This window comes from Mus musculus, chromosome 14 (genome assembly GCF_000001635.26).
Source record: "Mus musculus strain C57BL/6J chromosome 14, GRCm38.p6 C57BL/6J".
Classification (NCBI taxonomy): domain Eukaryota; kingdom Metazoa; phylum Chordata; class Mammalia; order Rodentia; family Muridae; genus Mus; species Mus musculus.
In genome coordinates, this window is record NC_000080.6 from 27430705 (window position 1) to 27447461 (window position 16757).

The 16757-nt window shown below is 36.2% G+C and overlaps 1 protein-coding gene across 6 annotated transcripts in view; it reads left to right on the plus strand.

The window, feature by feature from the left end:
• Positions 1-16757, plus strand: part of Tasor (transcription activation suppressor) — a 59882-nt gene that overhangs the window by 7031 nt on the left and 36094 nt on the right. For all 6 annotated transcript variants that reach the window (XR_383158.4, XR_383159.4, XM_017315961.2 and 3 more), the window contains exons 2-7: positions 7895-8040; positions 9447-9539; positions 10726-10798; positions 11183-11274; positions 11755-11916; positions 15681-15805. Coding sequence is in view for 4 of the 6 variants with exons in the window: in XM_017315961.2 (XP_017171450.1) it covers positions 7895-8040; positions 9447-9539; positions 10726-10798; positions 11183-11274; positions 11755-11916; positions 15681-15805 (691 nt within the window). In the remaining 2 variants the exon portion in view is untranslated. The remainder of the gene's footprint in view (positions 1-7894; positions 8041-9446; positions 9540-10725; positions 10799-11182; positions 11275-11754; positions 11917-15680; positions 15806-16757) is intronic.

A 16757-nucleotide genomic window follows, 5' to 3' on the forward strand; every position in this document is an offset into this window, starting at 1 on the left:
ACCAGAAAACTGGCTTAGAGTCCTTTAGGATTCTGTTTGAAAATTTAGTAAGGTAGTATGTACTTCTTAAATTTCATAAGCCAAATCCAGAAGTTGCTCTAAAATGACTGCCCTTGAACATACTAAAAGTGGCACAGGGAATTAGGGAGTATAAACCTTAGCTGCTTTTTCCGTGGAGTCTGATGTATTCCTTGGGGGAAATGAGATAGTTTCCATTTTGCCTAGGGATATGATTTTTACTTTCTCAATTGTAAGGGAGGTTGTAGTTAGAAAAACATGGTAGGGTTTTTTTAAATTTTTACTGAAAATAATTCTTAATATCTTACTGTAAATCAGGCAGCAGTTGTTCAAATAGTACATAATAGGGTCAAATCAAAACTTTACAAAAACCAAATAATAGAATCTCCTTAAGTTGTTCAGCCCTTCGACTTGAAATGCTCCTGTCTCAGCCTTCCTGCTAGGTGGAATTACAGGTGATATCATGATCTATTAATACAGCGCTTTCAAGTAACTATTTTACCCATCTCAGATTTTATTCTAAATTGGGAGAAGTTAGTCTTTGAATTTCAATTTTATAGTTAAAAACATTGTCACTTTAGAACAGTTACAAGAGTCTTTTTCCTTTTTTTTTTTTTTTTTAAAGACAGCCTTACAGCCTTTTACATAGTCCTGGCTGCCTTGGAACTCACAGAGATCCACCTACCGTTCTCTTCAGAGTGCTGGGATTGAAAATAAGCAATACCAGCCTTACCTGTCTCTGTCTGTCTGTCTCTCTCTCTCTCTTTAAACATCACTTAATTGGATATAGTGTGCAACACAGAACAAATGGTTGGAAGGAAAACAAAATAGTATAGAGACTGTTAAGTTTCCTTCCATCATTGATGAGAAGGTTTGAAAGTATGTTTAGGATTTAGCTTGGTACTAATGGTCATCTGACTTGCTAGTATAAAAATTTTTTTTTATAGATTTACCAGTCTTAACTGTTTTCTGGTGAAACTTAAAGTTTGGATGTTAATTTTTAAACAATTTCTTAAAATACCATTCAGTATAATTTATAGGCCATGCTGCCATCAAACATGCAGCCATCCTCTTGTCTCAAGTTTCCTAAGTGCTAAAGTTTCACAGAAATAGGAACTTGTCCAGCTCTTGAAAGTTTCCTTGATGACAATAGCATGATATCTAAATGCTGCCATTTTAGTGGTATACTGGCAAGCAATATTGTACTTGATAGGTTGTAGACATTGCTCTTTGTACATAATTACATCTCAACGATTCTTTGTGGTAGGTATATGTCCATTTTACAGAAAAACTGAAGTACTGAGAAGTCACTTGTCACTTAATAAATGGAATTTGAACATGTATAGACAACTTGGAACTACTCAACTCTAGTGAGGTTATTCCTAATAGTCTAAATTATATTTTTATTTAGGGAGGCAGGGTTTATTTTGGCTCACAGTTTCAGGGTATAGTTGATTATGCTGAGAAGTCATAACAGCACAAGCCTGGCAGATAATCACATGACAAAACATCTGTAATCAGAAAACAGAGATGAATGCTCCCTCCTCCCCCATGCTCCCTGTGAATTCCAAGCTGGCCTCAAACTCAAAACTTGGATACTACTACTTTAGCCTCCTAACACCGCCACGAGTGGCTTTATAATCTAGAATTTAAGTTAGCTTTTTATTTGACCAGTTGTGAAATTGCAAAGTTTAGCATATATTCAACCTTGGGGAGAATTTTGAGATGGAAAGATTATGTTCACTGTAAGTAATGGCAGATTATATGTTTTAGAAGGTTTTGTATTTTAAGTTTTTTTCAGAGCAAATACAGATTTATTTATAGATAGAACTCCCAAGAGTGGGAGGGAAGACCTAGGGATAAATACTCATATTTTACTGATTATGTATGTTGTAGTTTAGAGAGCCACAAAAATTGAATTGGCCTGTAGATGGATCACCATGTTTTATTCTTCTATATCTAGTGTGTCATCAAAAGTAAATTAAACTTGATAGTTGAATTTGACAGTATTTCTCTCCAAAGTTCTTGGGATAGACTAATGATACACTTTCTAAAAGATAGTCATCTTTTCTAACAAAATTTGCAGTTGTCTTTAAAAAAAAAGAAAGAAGTGGACCAGGTCTTACTGTGTAACTGGGATGGATTTACTTCCTGCCTCCAACTCCTCAGTTGCTGGGATTGGACCTGATTCTGCAGTTGTCTTTTTAAGTCATGGTGTTTTAGTTGGAATGGATAACTGGATTTTGAAAGCAGTAATTTTTCTACATAGACGTAAACCTGGGCAGGAAATTTCATATTTGTACTGGTCCATGTTGACTTATGCCAGTGTATTTGTTACTAACAATGCTGTGTTCATTCAATATTGATGTAGAGATATAGCACATTCTTTTTTTTTTTTTTTTTGAGACAGGGTTTCTTTGTGTAGTCCTTGGCTGTCCTGGAACTCACTCTGTAGACCAGGCTGGCCTCGAGCTCAGAAATCTGCCTGCCTCTGCCTCCTGAGTGCTGGGATTAAAGGCGTGTGCCACTATGCCCGGCGAGATATAACACATTCTTTTTTTTTTAAAGATTTATTCATTATTATATGTAAGTACACTGTAGCTGTCTTTAGATGACACCCCAGAAGAGGGTGTCAATTCTCATTATGGATGGTTGTGAGCCACCATGTGGTTGCTGGGATTTGAACTCAGGACCTTGGATGAGCAGTCAGTGCTCTTAAGCGCTGAGCCATCTCTCCAGTTCCCGCGAAGATTGAAGTTTTGTTTTTGTAAGATTTATTCATTTTATGTATGTGAATACACTGTAGCTGTCTTCAGACACACCAGAGGAGGGCACCAGACCCCATTACAGATGGTTGTGAGCCACCATGTGGTTGCTGGGAATTGAACTCAGGACCTCTGGAAGAGCAGTCAGTGCTCTTAACCGCTGAGCCATCTCTCCAGCCTTAACACATTCTTAAAACATTGTCAGGTAGTAATTTTTTAGATAGAGCCATTTACAAATCAGTTAAGAACAAATGGAGTCACACTGTAAATGGTAATTAAGGCCGGTAGATACCAGCCTTGGACTCAGAATTACAGACCAAGTTTGGTCACTAGCCACTTTGCTAATTATTTCATTTTCTCCCTGTAGTTCAGGCTGGCTTTGTACTTTTTTTTAAATTATTTTTTATTAGCATCTATTATATACAGTAATGGGTTATGGGTTTCATATGACATCTTCATGATGTCATCATAACCCCATTAACCTGCTTTTAATGCTCCTCTGAACACCTTGGAACTGGAGTTATAGTTGTGAGCTGCCATGTGGGTGCTGGGAACTAAACTTAAACCAATGTCTCCTGGAAGACTAGCCAGTATTCTTAATCTCTTGAGCCATCTTTTCAGCTCTCCCACTTACTAATCCCAACTGGTTCCCAACTTTTTGGGGAGGGGGTATTGGTGGTGTTTAGGGTTATTTACAGCATGGCACCCCAGTCTACACCACAGAAGAGAATCTCCCCCTGCATCAACCATTAATGGTATAAATCTTCAGAGAGGAATGGAGGTCTATCATTCCTTCTCAGTCTTGTGTAGATCATGCATAGGCAATCAAAAAGGCAATCACAACTTTTGAGTTAGTAGCCATGCCTTGTCTGGAAGTTACACATACACACCTTTTCACCAACTTGTACATTCTAGGTATCCAGACTATTCTTATCCACTGTTGCTAAATGTTGGGGGAGTGACAGGTGTTCCACTTATGATTAGCATTCAGCAGTCATTTATTCTCTGCTTTAACAGTCACCTGGTACAAAATGAAGCTTCTCTTATTAGAGCTGACAGCAGTACTATTCTATGAGCTTGCCTGTAACTTTTGGAGCGTCTGTCTCAGCCCTCTAAATGCTGCAATTATGGATATATCTACCACATTCAGCTGGTATTCTTTGTGGTGCTCTTGTGGTTCTGGGGGTAGAACTTATGACTTCTTGCTTGTCAGGCAAATGCTCTACTACTGAGAAACATTTAGTCCCATCCATTGGCTACTTAAGTTATAGTTACTTTTAGATCTGAAAGCTTACATTCTGACTGTTTACATGTTTTGATGGCAGTACCCCTTGCTTTTTAAAGTTTAGCATATCATGTATATATAGTATATAAGAACTACACTGACACAAAATAAATTAGTCAAAAATAATGGGTACCCCTTGCTTTTTAAAGTTTAGCATATCATGTATATATAGTATATAAGAACTACACTGACACAAAATAAATTAGTCAAAAATAATGGAGGAAAATGTTCTTTTGATTAAAGAAATATGCTATTTTTTGACCTATATCCAACTGCTTAAATGTCAATTCTTTTTGTGTGTATGTTATGTGGGTATGGCTGAAGGGATGGAACTCAGGGCAAGTACTCAACCATTGACTTCTATCACTAGCTATCTTCTTACTCTCCCTCATCCCAAGACAAGGTTTCTCTGTGTCTATCCCTGGCTGTCCTTGAACTTCGGCATCTGGCTTGTACTTTACCAGCTTCTTAGGTACTTTTTATGTACTTACCTGCCTTTTTATGTAGCTTCCAGGGATCCAAACTCAGGTTATCATCACGATTACACAGCCATCTCACCAGCCACTTTTATTTTTTCAGTTGTATTATAGTAACTATGTTGACTTTATTCCTCAGGATGCTTGTATATATCCAGTCTTAAAGTAGGTACACATTGGCTAGCACACACTGTTATAATAACATGTAATCCAAATCACTTTTAATTTTTAGAGCTACTATTGTGATACATGCCTAGTTAGTTAAAGATCCAGATATGTCACCAGGGGGTAGTGGCAGCCCATGCCTTTAATCCCAGCACTCAGGAGGCAGAGGCAGATGTAGAGGGATCTCTGAGTTTGAGGCTAGCCTAGTTTAGAGTTCCAGGATAGCCAGGGCTACATGGAGGGACCCTGACTTGAACCTGCCCCCAACTCCCAAAAAGGAATGGATATGTCATTTGACATTGTATCCTTTATAGTCTAATAAAAATGAAAATATAGTAAAGCAGCTTATTTACAGTTATCTTTTCCATGGCATACTTCTAAGTATAAAGTTGAGCGATGGTGGCACATGCTTACAATTCTAGTACGTGGGAAGCTGAAACTGGAAGATGACATGTTTGAGGTCAGCCTAGGATGCATAGTGAATCTCAGACTATTATAAACGTTTTGTGTAAGACCTTGTGTCAAAATATAAATGTATGTACAACAGTATTTTCAGTGGAACCCAAGGGTTACTTTTAATATTTATTGACCTTGAAATGTCTTGGAAAAAAATATAGGCTTTTTTTTTTTAAATTTGGGGAAAGTTTATATGTACAGATTTGGTTTTTGAAATTTATTAAATGAAAAATTTCATGTATTAAAATTTCAGGTTATTAGGACAAATTTTTTTGTTGTCATTGTTTGTTTTGAGATGGGATCTTACTGTGTAGCCTTGGCTGGCCTGGAACTCAATCTCTAGATCAAACTGGCCTCAAACTCAGAGATCTGCTACTTCTTTTCTCCTGAATGTGTAACTAAAGGCATGTTCCACCATGCTTGATAATTAAACCAAATAGGTTAAATGATTTAGTGTTATAAGAATTCCGGTGCCAGAGAGCTGTCTCTGCTGGTAAAACACTTGATATCTAAGCTTGAGTTTGATTCCTAGAACCATAGTTGACTGAGAGAACCATGTGATGGTTGTTCTCTGACCTCTAGATGTACATCCTGTCATGAGTGTACTCATGTTCATGCATGCACACACAAATTTGAGCCAGTTGTGGTGGCACATGCTTGTATTTCCAGTATATGGGAGACTTTGAAAGAAGGACTTGAGGTTAGACTTGGCTGCCCAGTGAGAACTTGTACCAGAGAACATTAAATGGACTGTAGACTGGTGAAAACACAAGGGATACAAACTTAATTGTGTTAACTGTGCACAGCTACTCCATTTTGCTTAGTACTTTTGTTGTAAGGGCCTGTGATTCACCAAAGAATGGTACCCCAGACTCAAATATGTACACAAAGGCAAAGAGTGTTGTTTATTGTGCAGAAATTACCAGCACACAGGGATCTCCATATACCAAAATGGAGATGTTGAGTGAGTTTACAGGCTCTGTTTTAAAGCCTGGTAGGGGACCAGGGAGGAGTGGGTGACCTTTTGCCTTTCTTTACCTCAGTTGGTTGGCTCTATTTTTCAGGGTGTGGGTATCATTGGGATTGGTCAAGGTTCTGGGGAGTTTGGGGTACTTTCTGGAACGTTTGCTAATTAACTAGGCTCAGGTCAGGTGTTAGAGCAGCTCCTGATTGGTTGCCCTCAAGGGGTGGTTTTTCTTGGCATTTGACTTGTTTTGGACTTGTTTAGTATTAGGAAAGAGAAACTTAGGCCTAGTTCTTAAGAATGTCAGTTCGGAGCCTGTCATGGAGTCTGCCTTGCTTAGCCCGTCATGGCCCCTCTCATTGCCCTGCCTTACATAATGTATTTGGCATATAATAGTTATTAGGAGAACTGCAGTTTTGCATTTTACAACGAACTGGGCTTTTAAGTTATATATATCTCATCTGCTACAAAGTCAGTAAATGATAAATCTGGTGTTTCAGTTTTTACTGTATAGCTCTACAACTCTTTTGCAGTTTGCTAGTATTGGGCATTGCACCTAGTTTTTGAAACATGCTAGAAAAATGTTGTATTACTTTTTTTTGTTTTGAAGACAAGCCTCACTAGTTTTTTTCAGTCCACCCTTGAACTTTCTCTTTACTTAGCCATCAAGTAGCTAGGATAAGGCGGTACATACCCTTAATCCTGGCATTTGGGATCTCTCAGTTCAAGGCCAGCCTGATCTACAGAGTGAGTTTCAGGACTACACAAAGAAATGCTGTTTTCAAAAACAAAAACAAACAAAAAAAGATTCTGGCTTGGCTCAAAACCCTTCATCTTAGCATTTGATACTTAAATGTTCTATTTTTTATTGATAATAAAGCTATTTGAGTACTGTATATTACTTTAACTTTAAAGCCCTGGCTGACCTGGACCTTATTCTATTAGACTAGTCTGCCTCAAAGTTTTGATTACCCTCCTCTTTTTTTGATTATCCTCTTATCTCTGCCTTTTAAAACAAATTTTTGTAATTTCTTTTTCAAATGTAATGTGAGGTAATACACAAATGGAACTTTAGATCTTTATTATTCATTGCTTTGTAATGGATGTGAAAAATTACAAAGTTTGGTTTATAGGAATTATAGACATGAGCTACTGTGTTAGATTTTAGCTTTTATTTATGGTAAATCTTTATAGTTGTTTGACTGCCATAGTCTTAAACATGCTTTTTCAGTGCAGTGTAAATAGGAATTGAGACAAGTTGAGTGCATGCATAGGTCCTTATGAAGGTTTAAGCAATTTAGATTAATTTATATTATAAGAATTATAATTAATATGTTATACATTATAAGGATTAATTTATATCCTTGAGGTTTATAAAACCATAACTTTTTGTATCTGAGGCCAGGTCATCATTGTTTAAAGGAACTAGTTAGTCTAGGTAAGTCTTAATTTTTCTTCAGTGAGTTACAAAAATAATTTGTGTGCTGTGAATGCATGTACATCTATCTACACATGGTTATGCAAGTGGAGGACAGAGGACAACTTTTTGCAAGGATATTAGGGATCCAACTCTGGTCAGGTCTGTGCAGCAAGCTAGTCACCTGTTGTGCCATGTAGTTGGTTGTCTTTAGTGAGTGCTAATAATAACTCTTGCATGCCATAAAGTAACTGTTGGGGCCTTTGGTCAGAAAACCTACATTTATGATAGAATAATCTTAGAATTTGTTTATTTTTGTTTCTCTTTGTTCTTGTTTTTTTTTAATAGCTCTTTTCCAGCCATTAACTCCAGGGTCTCGAGAATTTGAAGATGTTTTAAATATTCTCCATTCATCTTACCTTGAACCATCATCAGTAACATATTTTAACTATAGACGAGCTTGCTTGATACATAATGAACTTTTGGAAAAAGAGGTATGTATTTAGCCTGGGGAAGAAGTCTTTTCTTTTCCTTTCTTTGTAGAAATGCATTTTTTTTTTTTTTTTTTTTTTTTTTTTTTTTTAAGGAAAGGTAACTTAAAAGGTGAAAATATCTTCTTGGTGCTAGGAATTAAACCAGGGTCTGACTCAAGTCTCAACAAGTGCTCTACCTCTGAAATACATCCCCACTCTGTTTATCTACTGTGTTAAATTGTTACTAATGTGTAGTTACCCAGAATCCTGAAATAAGTCATCCACATAGGCATAGTTTACTATAGAGTACTTAGTTGTAAATTTACAATTAAGTTTTTTTTTCTATTTTTTTTTCTTTTAGGTTTATACATTTTTTTTTTTTTTTTTAAAGATGGGGGTTTTATCCTAGTCCAGAATAGCTTAGAATTTACTGAGTGGTCAGGTTGACTTTAAACTTAAAGTAATCCTCCTGTATCAGCTTTCCAAGAGTTGTACTTGTAAAGGCAAGTTGTTGTGGTACCCCTCACACATCCGCAATAGAAATTTTTCTGAAAAAAAGTATGTACAAAGTTGACAATGAATACTTATATGCAAATTAGATGTTCTTTGAATTTAATATAGGAAAATCCAGCATGTATAATTCTTAGGTAACACACAAATGGAACTTTAGACTCTTTACTATTTATTGCTTTGTAATCGATGTGAAATATTACAAAGTTTCGTTTTTATGCCAATTGGTTTAATGATGTACTACTAAAATTTAACTTTGAAAATCTTCCTGAAGGGCACTGTTACAGTTCCTAAAGAAAATAAAAATGTGACGGTTTAATGTAGTTTCATGGTATAGTAGGGGTTATTTGTTAATTGTGCATGGAAATTTATCTGAAGTTACATAATTGAGCCAGCCTGAATACAGATACAGAAATGCTAGCTATTTTGTCGTTTAAATAGATACGTGTTTGAATCTCAAAGTAAATCCAGGAGTTTAGAGTACTTGACTAGTATGCAATAGTAGTTCTGTAGCAGAGGCTGCCCTTGAACACTGGGGGATCTTCCTGCTTCAGCCTCCAGACTGCTGGCTTTAAGTGCCACTGTATCTGGCATGAATAAACTATTATATTCAGTATGCCATGTAAAGTGGGAGATAAAAAGATGAAAAAAATTAATAATTCTTGGGGGAAATTAGGGATATAGTAAATTTTTAATAGAAAATTAGCTAACATTGGTGAATACCTAGATACTTATGACTATTCTATGTGTTGGGACTTAAGATGGAAAGGAATAAAATGAAGATTGAATAGCAGAAACAGAGATTTTTGGTAGCTTTGTTATTTATTAGAAAAATTTCTTTAATTCACAGCATAATGAAACAATCACGTTAAGTAGTTAAGCAGATTTATTTAATTTTCTTTCTTTTTTTTTTTTAGTTTACAGAAAAGAGAAGAGAATTGAAGTTTGATGGTCGTTTAGATAAGGAACTTTCAGAATCTTATGCATTTCTCATGGTTGATCGGTACCAGGTGAGATAATTCTGTTTCCATTGTAAGTGATTTGTTTCCTAATTATTCTTTTGATAAGGATAAGGTAATCTTTTCTTCTGTTTTCCATGGAGGGGGAGGAGAGTGAGAATGTTGAATTCAAGTTGCCAGTCTTGGTGGTGGTGCCTTTACTTACTAAGCATCCTACTAGTTGTTTATTTTATTTCATTAATTTGTTTCTTTATTCACTTTATATACCCTTGTTTATTTTTTAAGATTTATCTTTATTTTTAATAAAGTATGTGCGCATTAGTTTGGGTAAGTGTTGACTCTCCTGAAGCTAGAGTTACAGGCAATAGTTAGTGATCCTCCTGACATGAGTGCCGGGAATTCAGGGTGAATTCTCCAGCAGAATAGTATGAGCTCTTAACCACTGACCCATCTCACTAGCTCTTGTTTGTTTGTTTGTTTGTTTGTTTGTTTGTTTTGGGGGGGGATGCAGGGGGTGACTTGCTATGCATTTCAGGTTGTCTTTCCTTGAACTTAGAGGCATCTTGCTGCCAGTCTTTTGGGGTTATAGACATTCCCTGTAACCTAACGTTTTTATTAATGTATAAGTAGAACAAATAATTCAGAAGGGCAAATTATGTTTTGTAATTTCTTTTTCAAATGTAATTATTGTTTCTCTGATCATGTCTGTTTTTTTCCCCTAGAATAAAAACTTTTTTTTTTTTAAATGAAAACAAGACTCTCTTATATAATGTTGATTCTATGTTTTTTTAAAAATGTTTTGCTTGAGGCTAGAGAGGTGGTTCAGACATTAAGGCACTTGCTGCTCTTCAAGAGGACTTGAGTTCAGTTTCTAGCAACTGACTATATTGGTCAGCTCACAAAGCACCTCTAAGTCAGCTCCAGAGAATCTATTGCCCCCTTCTGGTGTTTCAGAGCACTGCCACACACAAGTACATAATTCACATAACTAAGAATATTTTGCTGGTCTTAATTCTCTTTTGCAGGTGAGGATATCTGACAAGTAGCATAAAGAAAAATGAATTTTTGATAGGATAACCTTAGAAATTTAAGCCAGTTTTACATTGATACTTACTAGTTAGCTGAGATCTGTGTGTGAAAATTTTGTAATTATAGATTAGAAGATAAAATTTTGAAGTTTTAAAAATTAACTTTTCTTGTTAATTTGATTTTAAACTGAAATGTTTTGTTTACATAGGTTCAGAGCATATGTGAAAAAGGATTGCAGGTGGGCCAATCCAAAATAACAGTTCTTGGCAGTCCTTCCATGGGTAATTTTTCTTGTTTCTCATTTGTACTTAACTATTAAGTTGCCATTTAAAATCCTAATTGCAGTATACCTATAGTCACTAATTAAATTAGTATGCTTTTCATATTTTCAAATAAGGAGACTAGTATTAAGTTCTGAAATAAAACACTGGTTTTATTTCTTTGTTTCTGATTTTAAATACTTTGAATTGATCAAATGTTACTATTTAAAATGTTTTATGATTTTGAAAAATTATACTAATTTTATATTTTACTCTGGATGTTGTCTTTAGTATTGCTTTTAAAAAGTTGTCATACCTCCTATTCCTTTTATTATTGGTTAAATAATTTGATTTTTTTAAAAATTAAACTTGATTGTTCACATTCAAATTATTTTTTTCTTTTAGGTATCTATCTTTGTAGGTATGCAGATCTCTTACAGGCTAATCCTTTGGAGGCTGGGGCAGTAGGCGATGTTGTTATTTTTAAAATCATGAAGGTAATTTTAACTTGTATTTGTACATAGAAAAGGCAACATTTAACTTGGACTTTAATTTTAAGTGACATGACTTTAGGAGTTTGAGTTAAAAGCCTATATTTGGTAGTGTATGAAGAGTTGCTGTCTTTAGATTATCTTCATTTAATAATTATGTATGTGTTGGGGTACACATGCCACAGGATGCATGTGAAGATCAGAGGAAGGCTTGGGGCTTGGGGGTGTTAGTTCTTCCTTCAGCCTTGCGGATAATTACAACTCAAAACCTCAGGTTATCAGGTTTGGTGGTTTTACCTGCTGAGCTATGTCACTGCCAGCATCCCCCTCTCTTCCACCTCCATTTTCCAAATGAAAGAATGAAAAAAAAGAGTAACATGTTGGTGATGTAAGTAGGTTAACAGTTTAATAGCACTTGTATTTCTTCTTTATAGCATATAGTAAAAATCATGTTAAGTGGACACTTAAAAATTTTTTTTATTTTAGGGTAAAATAAAGAGTATTTATGACCCTCTCAGTGTAAAAAGCTTGGAATCCATGTTAAGTAAAAATGCTTTGGACCCTACCCCAAAACATGAATGTCATGTGTCTAAAAATGCCAGTAGAATTACATCCCTCTTGGCATATAGAGCCTATGAGCTTACTCAGGTATGTACTTGGATCCATTTAATGTGAAAGATTTATGTGTGTCTGTCTGTCTTTTTGTGTGCTGATACAGGAGCTTGCATTTGTAGGCTTGGGGTCTGGAAGAAAAGGGGATCAGATCAGAGTTGGAGGTACAGGATACTCACCTGGCTTGTTAAGAGGGTACTGGGACCTAAATTCTGGTCTTCATGGTCAAACAAGCAAGCAATGTTAACCACTGAACCATCTCATTGCCGCACCTCTTGGAATGCCTGCCTTTCAGGGCCTTAGAAATACCTTGTTGGTGAATACCATTTGTTTTTCAAAGTAAAGGTCAAGCCCCTTGGCTATCTTACTTCACAACTCTATGTTCTATGGATTTATTGGAATGCAGACTTAGTATATTTTTAAGCCTTATCTTAAAAACATATGTAGTTTTGTTCTCTTTTCTAAAAAAAATTTTGAGAGGTCTCAGTACATATATTAGAACTCTTTATGTAGATCAGGCTGACTTTGAACTCAATCTGCCTGCCTCTGCCTTTTTAGTGCTGCTATTAAAGGCCTATACTGACAAGCGTGGCTTTTTGTTGATGTTTATTTCTGGGTTTTTGAGACAAGGTCTCACTATGTAGTCTTGGCTGGCTTGAAACTCACGATGTAGGCTGGACTGTTTTCAAATTCACTGAGAGATCTCTCTTGGGTCAACCTCCCAAGTGCTGGGATTAAAGATGTGTGCCACAACACTAGGCTATTTTTTGATCCCAGGTCTTATTTAGGTCCATCCTGGTCTCAAACTTGCTATATACTGGAAGCTAGTCTTGGGCTCCTCCTTCCTGGTACTCCCTTTTTCCTTGTCTGGCTTTTTTTTTTTTTTTCCTTATCCTGGGTCTTGTTTTATAGCTTAGGTTGACCTCAAAATCATCATCCTCTTGTCTCAGCCTCCTGAGGCTTGGGAGAATCTTGAATGCTAGGAAAGACTATTTTTCTTGTTCTCAGCATTCCTTAGTTGCTTGTAGTTGTATCTAGGGTTGAAGCCTCATGAGCTTCCCCCCATAACAAGTATGTAAAAGATATTTGTTAAAAGTAGTGACCTACTGTCTATTAAAATAATGTTATTTTAAAAATTTATACTTTAAAACATAAGCAGTCTTTTCGTTCCCCCAATTTCTCTCAGATCTTTTCCTCTTCCCTATTCACCCAAGTCCATTTTCTTTCTCAAAAAAATAAAATAAAATAAGATAAAAGAAAAAAACCAAGTAAGACAGAAAATACCAAACCCAAACAAAATGCATACAAAAAGCACAGACTGTTTTGTGTTGGACAGCTACTCCCAGATAGGCATGGTGCCTGCCTTGGAGTATGGTTGTTATAATAATACATAGTGTTGCTTCATCAGAGAAAATTGATTTCCCCTTTTCTGTCAGATATCATTTGCAAATAGTTTCTTAGTGGTAGTACTTTGTGTCTACTTCCCTTTCTTCATGCTGGGATATTATCTGTGGATTTGTGTGGATGTTTTATATGCTGCCAATCTCTTTTATATGCTAACAGTCTCCCTGATTTCATATGTGTATCAGTTTTGTTGTAGCTAGATAATGCTGTTTCCTTGGAATCTTCTTCCTCTCTGGCTCTTCAAGTCTTTCTGTGTCCTCTTCCGATAGATCCTTGAGCCTTGAGGAAGGAGGGCTTTGATAAAGACATCCCATTTAGGACTGAGTCCCACAAAGTCATTCTCTGTACATTGTGGATCTCTGTTAATTAAATTGTCATGTACTGCAAGAAGCTTGTCTTGTGAGGGTTGAGTGATGCTCTGATGTATAGCAGTAGGTCACTAAGAGGGATTTTATTTTATTAATATGTTCGGTTCGCAGAATAAGAGTTCTAGTTTTTCGATTACAGCCCATGACCTGTTTAGTCTCAGATTCTTGGCCACTTTAGCAGTGACGGGGCTCCATTTCATGGATGTACTGTAAATCAAACTGAAGAATGTTGGGTTATTCCATTTGTAACTACCATTTATGCTACTGTTACACTAGCATCTCTTGCAGGCTGGCCGGTTGCTGTTGGTCACATGCTGATGATTACTTCTCTCCTCTGTTGCTCTGCTGACTGCTTCCTAGCACGATAGACAGTATGTGTGTGTGTTCATAGAGCTAACGCTCTTAGTTAGGCACCAGCTCCATTCTTCCTTGTCTTCAGTGGTAGGGCCTTACTGTCAGGTTGTATAGGGCAACCAGTAACCATGGCAATAGCCTGTGATATTTGGATAGGTCTGTGGGACCCCTTGGCGAATGATTCAACAAGATGTAATCCATTCTTCCTCTGGGATTTTTACTTGGCAGCGTAAGATGTCTAACTATGGGCATTGTTCTCTTGCATTGTATGCTGAACCTAGAAGTAAATACTCATCAGAAATTTTTGTTGGGGCTGGACAGATGGCAAATCAGTTAAGAGCATTGGCTGCTCTTCCAAAGGACTTGAATTTGTTTGTCAGCACCAAATGGCAATTCACAAATGCCTTAATTCCAGTTCCAAGGGCTCAGATGGCCTCTTTTTTGAGACAGACATATATGTAGGCAAATGTTCTTAAACAGAATAACAAAAATTTTCTGCAGTACTTGTGGAGAAGTTTGGCTCCTTATTAAGGTATCTTAGTGGATAAGACATATGGCTGGGTATTTTAAGAAAAATTGTATTATGTAAGACATCAGGAGCTTCCTCAGTTCACTACTTTTAGATAATAGTGTTACTGGTAGACTTGAAGTTAGTTACTGAGTTCTCTAGAACTTGTAAACCAGAGCTTTATATATATATTTTAAAAAGTGTTTTAGAAGAAGTTTGAGAGAAACAACATTGTTAAAATCAGTAATTTCCCAGGGAAAAGGACTTGGTTTATTGACTCAGACATTCTTTTAAAATAGAAATCAGGGGGCTGGAGAGATGGCTCAGCAGTTAAAAGCTCTGACTGCTCTTCCAGAGGTCCTGAGTTCAATTTCCAACAACCATCTGTAATGGAATCTGATGCCCTCTTCTGCTGTGTCTGAAGACAGCAACAGTGTACTCCTACACATAAAATAAATAAATACTTAAGAAAAAAAAAACTAAAATAGAAATCAGTTTTCTGCTAGCCAGCGTGATGACTGTCGTGACCAGGGGAAGGGAAGAGGCTTGTGAGTAGTAAGATAATCTGCTTGAACATTCACATGCATGTGTAGTCTTTTGCACACCTCCTTTGCTTCAGTTTTCACAGTTGAGTTCCAGTTTTGTTTTGCCTTTTGTACTAACACAGAAAATGATATTTGATATTGGTTGAAGTTTTAGCATTAGTATTTTACTTTTTCTGGGGTGACCTAGCTTAGGCTTCATTTTACAGTATTTTTTTAAAGATTTATTAATTATTATATGTAAGTACCCTGTAGCTGACTTCACACACACCAGAAGAGGACATCAGATCTCATTACGGGTGGCTGTGAGCCACCATGTGGTTGCTAGGATTTGAACTCAGGATCTTCGGAAGAGCAGTCAGTGCTCTTACCCTCTGAGCCATCTCTCCAGCCCCTTACAGTATTTTTATTAGGAAGTTAATTGCACATTTCTGCTGTCAACTCTTCTGAACTAAACTTCTGGGATAGCTTGGTATCAGGTACATAAAATGCATACAAAATACACTTTTTTGTTTTCAGCCAAGTGTACAAGCTCTAATGGTTCTATGTTATCAACAAAATAATATATTTTCTCTACTACTTTCCTATTCTAAAATGATAATTTTGTACTTTTTTTATTTTTAGTATTATTTTTATGAGTATGGCTTTGATGAAGTAAGACGAAGACCAAGACATGTTTGTCCGTATGCAGTTGTGTCTTTTACTTACAAAGATGATGTACAAACTCCAAAGTTTTTGTCTCCATTGAGGTAAGTCAGTTTTATTTACACAAAGAAGTAGTTCAGAAGCGACCATTGTCCTCTTCAACTTTTTTTTGACATAAACTAGATGTTTTCATATTCATGATAAGTAAAATAGACCCTTACTATGAAAAGTGTAATTTGATTCACCTAGCTAAGTTGTAGAACTTTTTTTTCTTTTCAACATTTATATGTACTTTAATAAATAGCAATTTTAAAAGTTAAAAGTTTAAACTGGTTGTGGTATATGCCTGCACTCCCAGCACTTGGGACATGGAGGTCAGCTGTGGCTATGCAGTGAGTTTGAAGCCATCTTTGCTTCATGAGTCTAAGTTCCTCAAACAGAAAAATTTTGTTTTTAGCTCTCTTAAAAATTGACTTTCTATAAAAATCTTACCCAAACCAATGAAATATTTAGTTGAATGCAAAGATATTCCTAGTTTTAAGAGTCAGGTGATATTTATTTTCTTTTTTAATTCATAAACATACCTAAAATAACTGTTCAAACTACTGTTTTAAAAAGCTACTTATCTTTAATGATGCATATTTTTAGGGTGACCGCTATTGGTTTTTAAAGTCAAATGTGCTTGATAAGAGGTACTTTAGTTGTGTTTTTGTTTTTATGGATAAAGTTGTTCTGGCTGGCTTGTAGCTTACTATAAATAGCTTAGGTGGGAAGAACCTGCCTTAGCTTCCGGAGTGCTGATATGAGCCACCAAGCCCTGGTGATACAGCACTTTTTTTTAATATTAATTAATAAGCTTTTAAAACCTCTCCCAGCCGAGCATGGTGGCTCACACCTTTAATCCCAGCACTTGGGAGGAAGAGGCAGGTGGATTTCAGTTCCCATCGCTTGCTGTGCACGTGTGCAGCGCTGGGATACAGACAACAGCCACCAAACATGATAGTATGTCAGGGTCCTAAATGTTAACGTTCATGTTGTTTCCAATCAGTAATAATT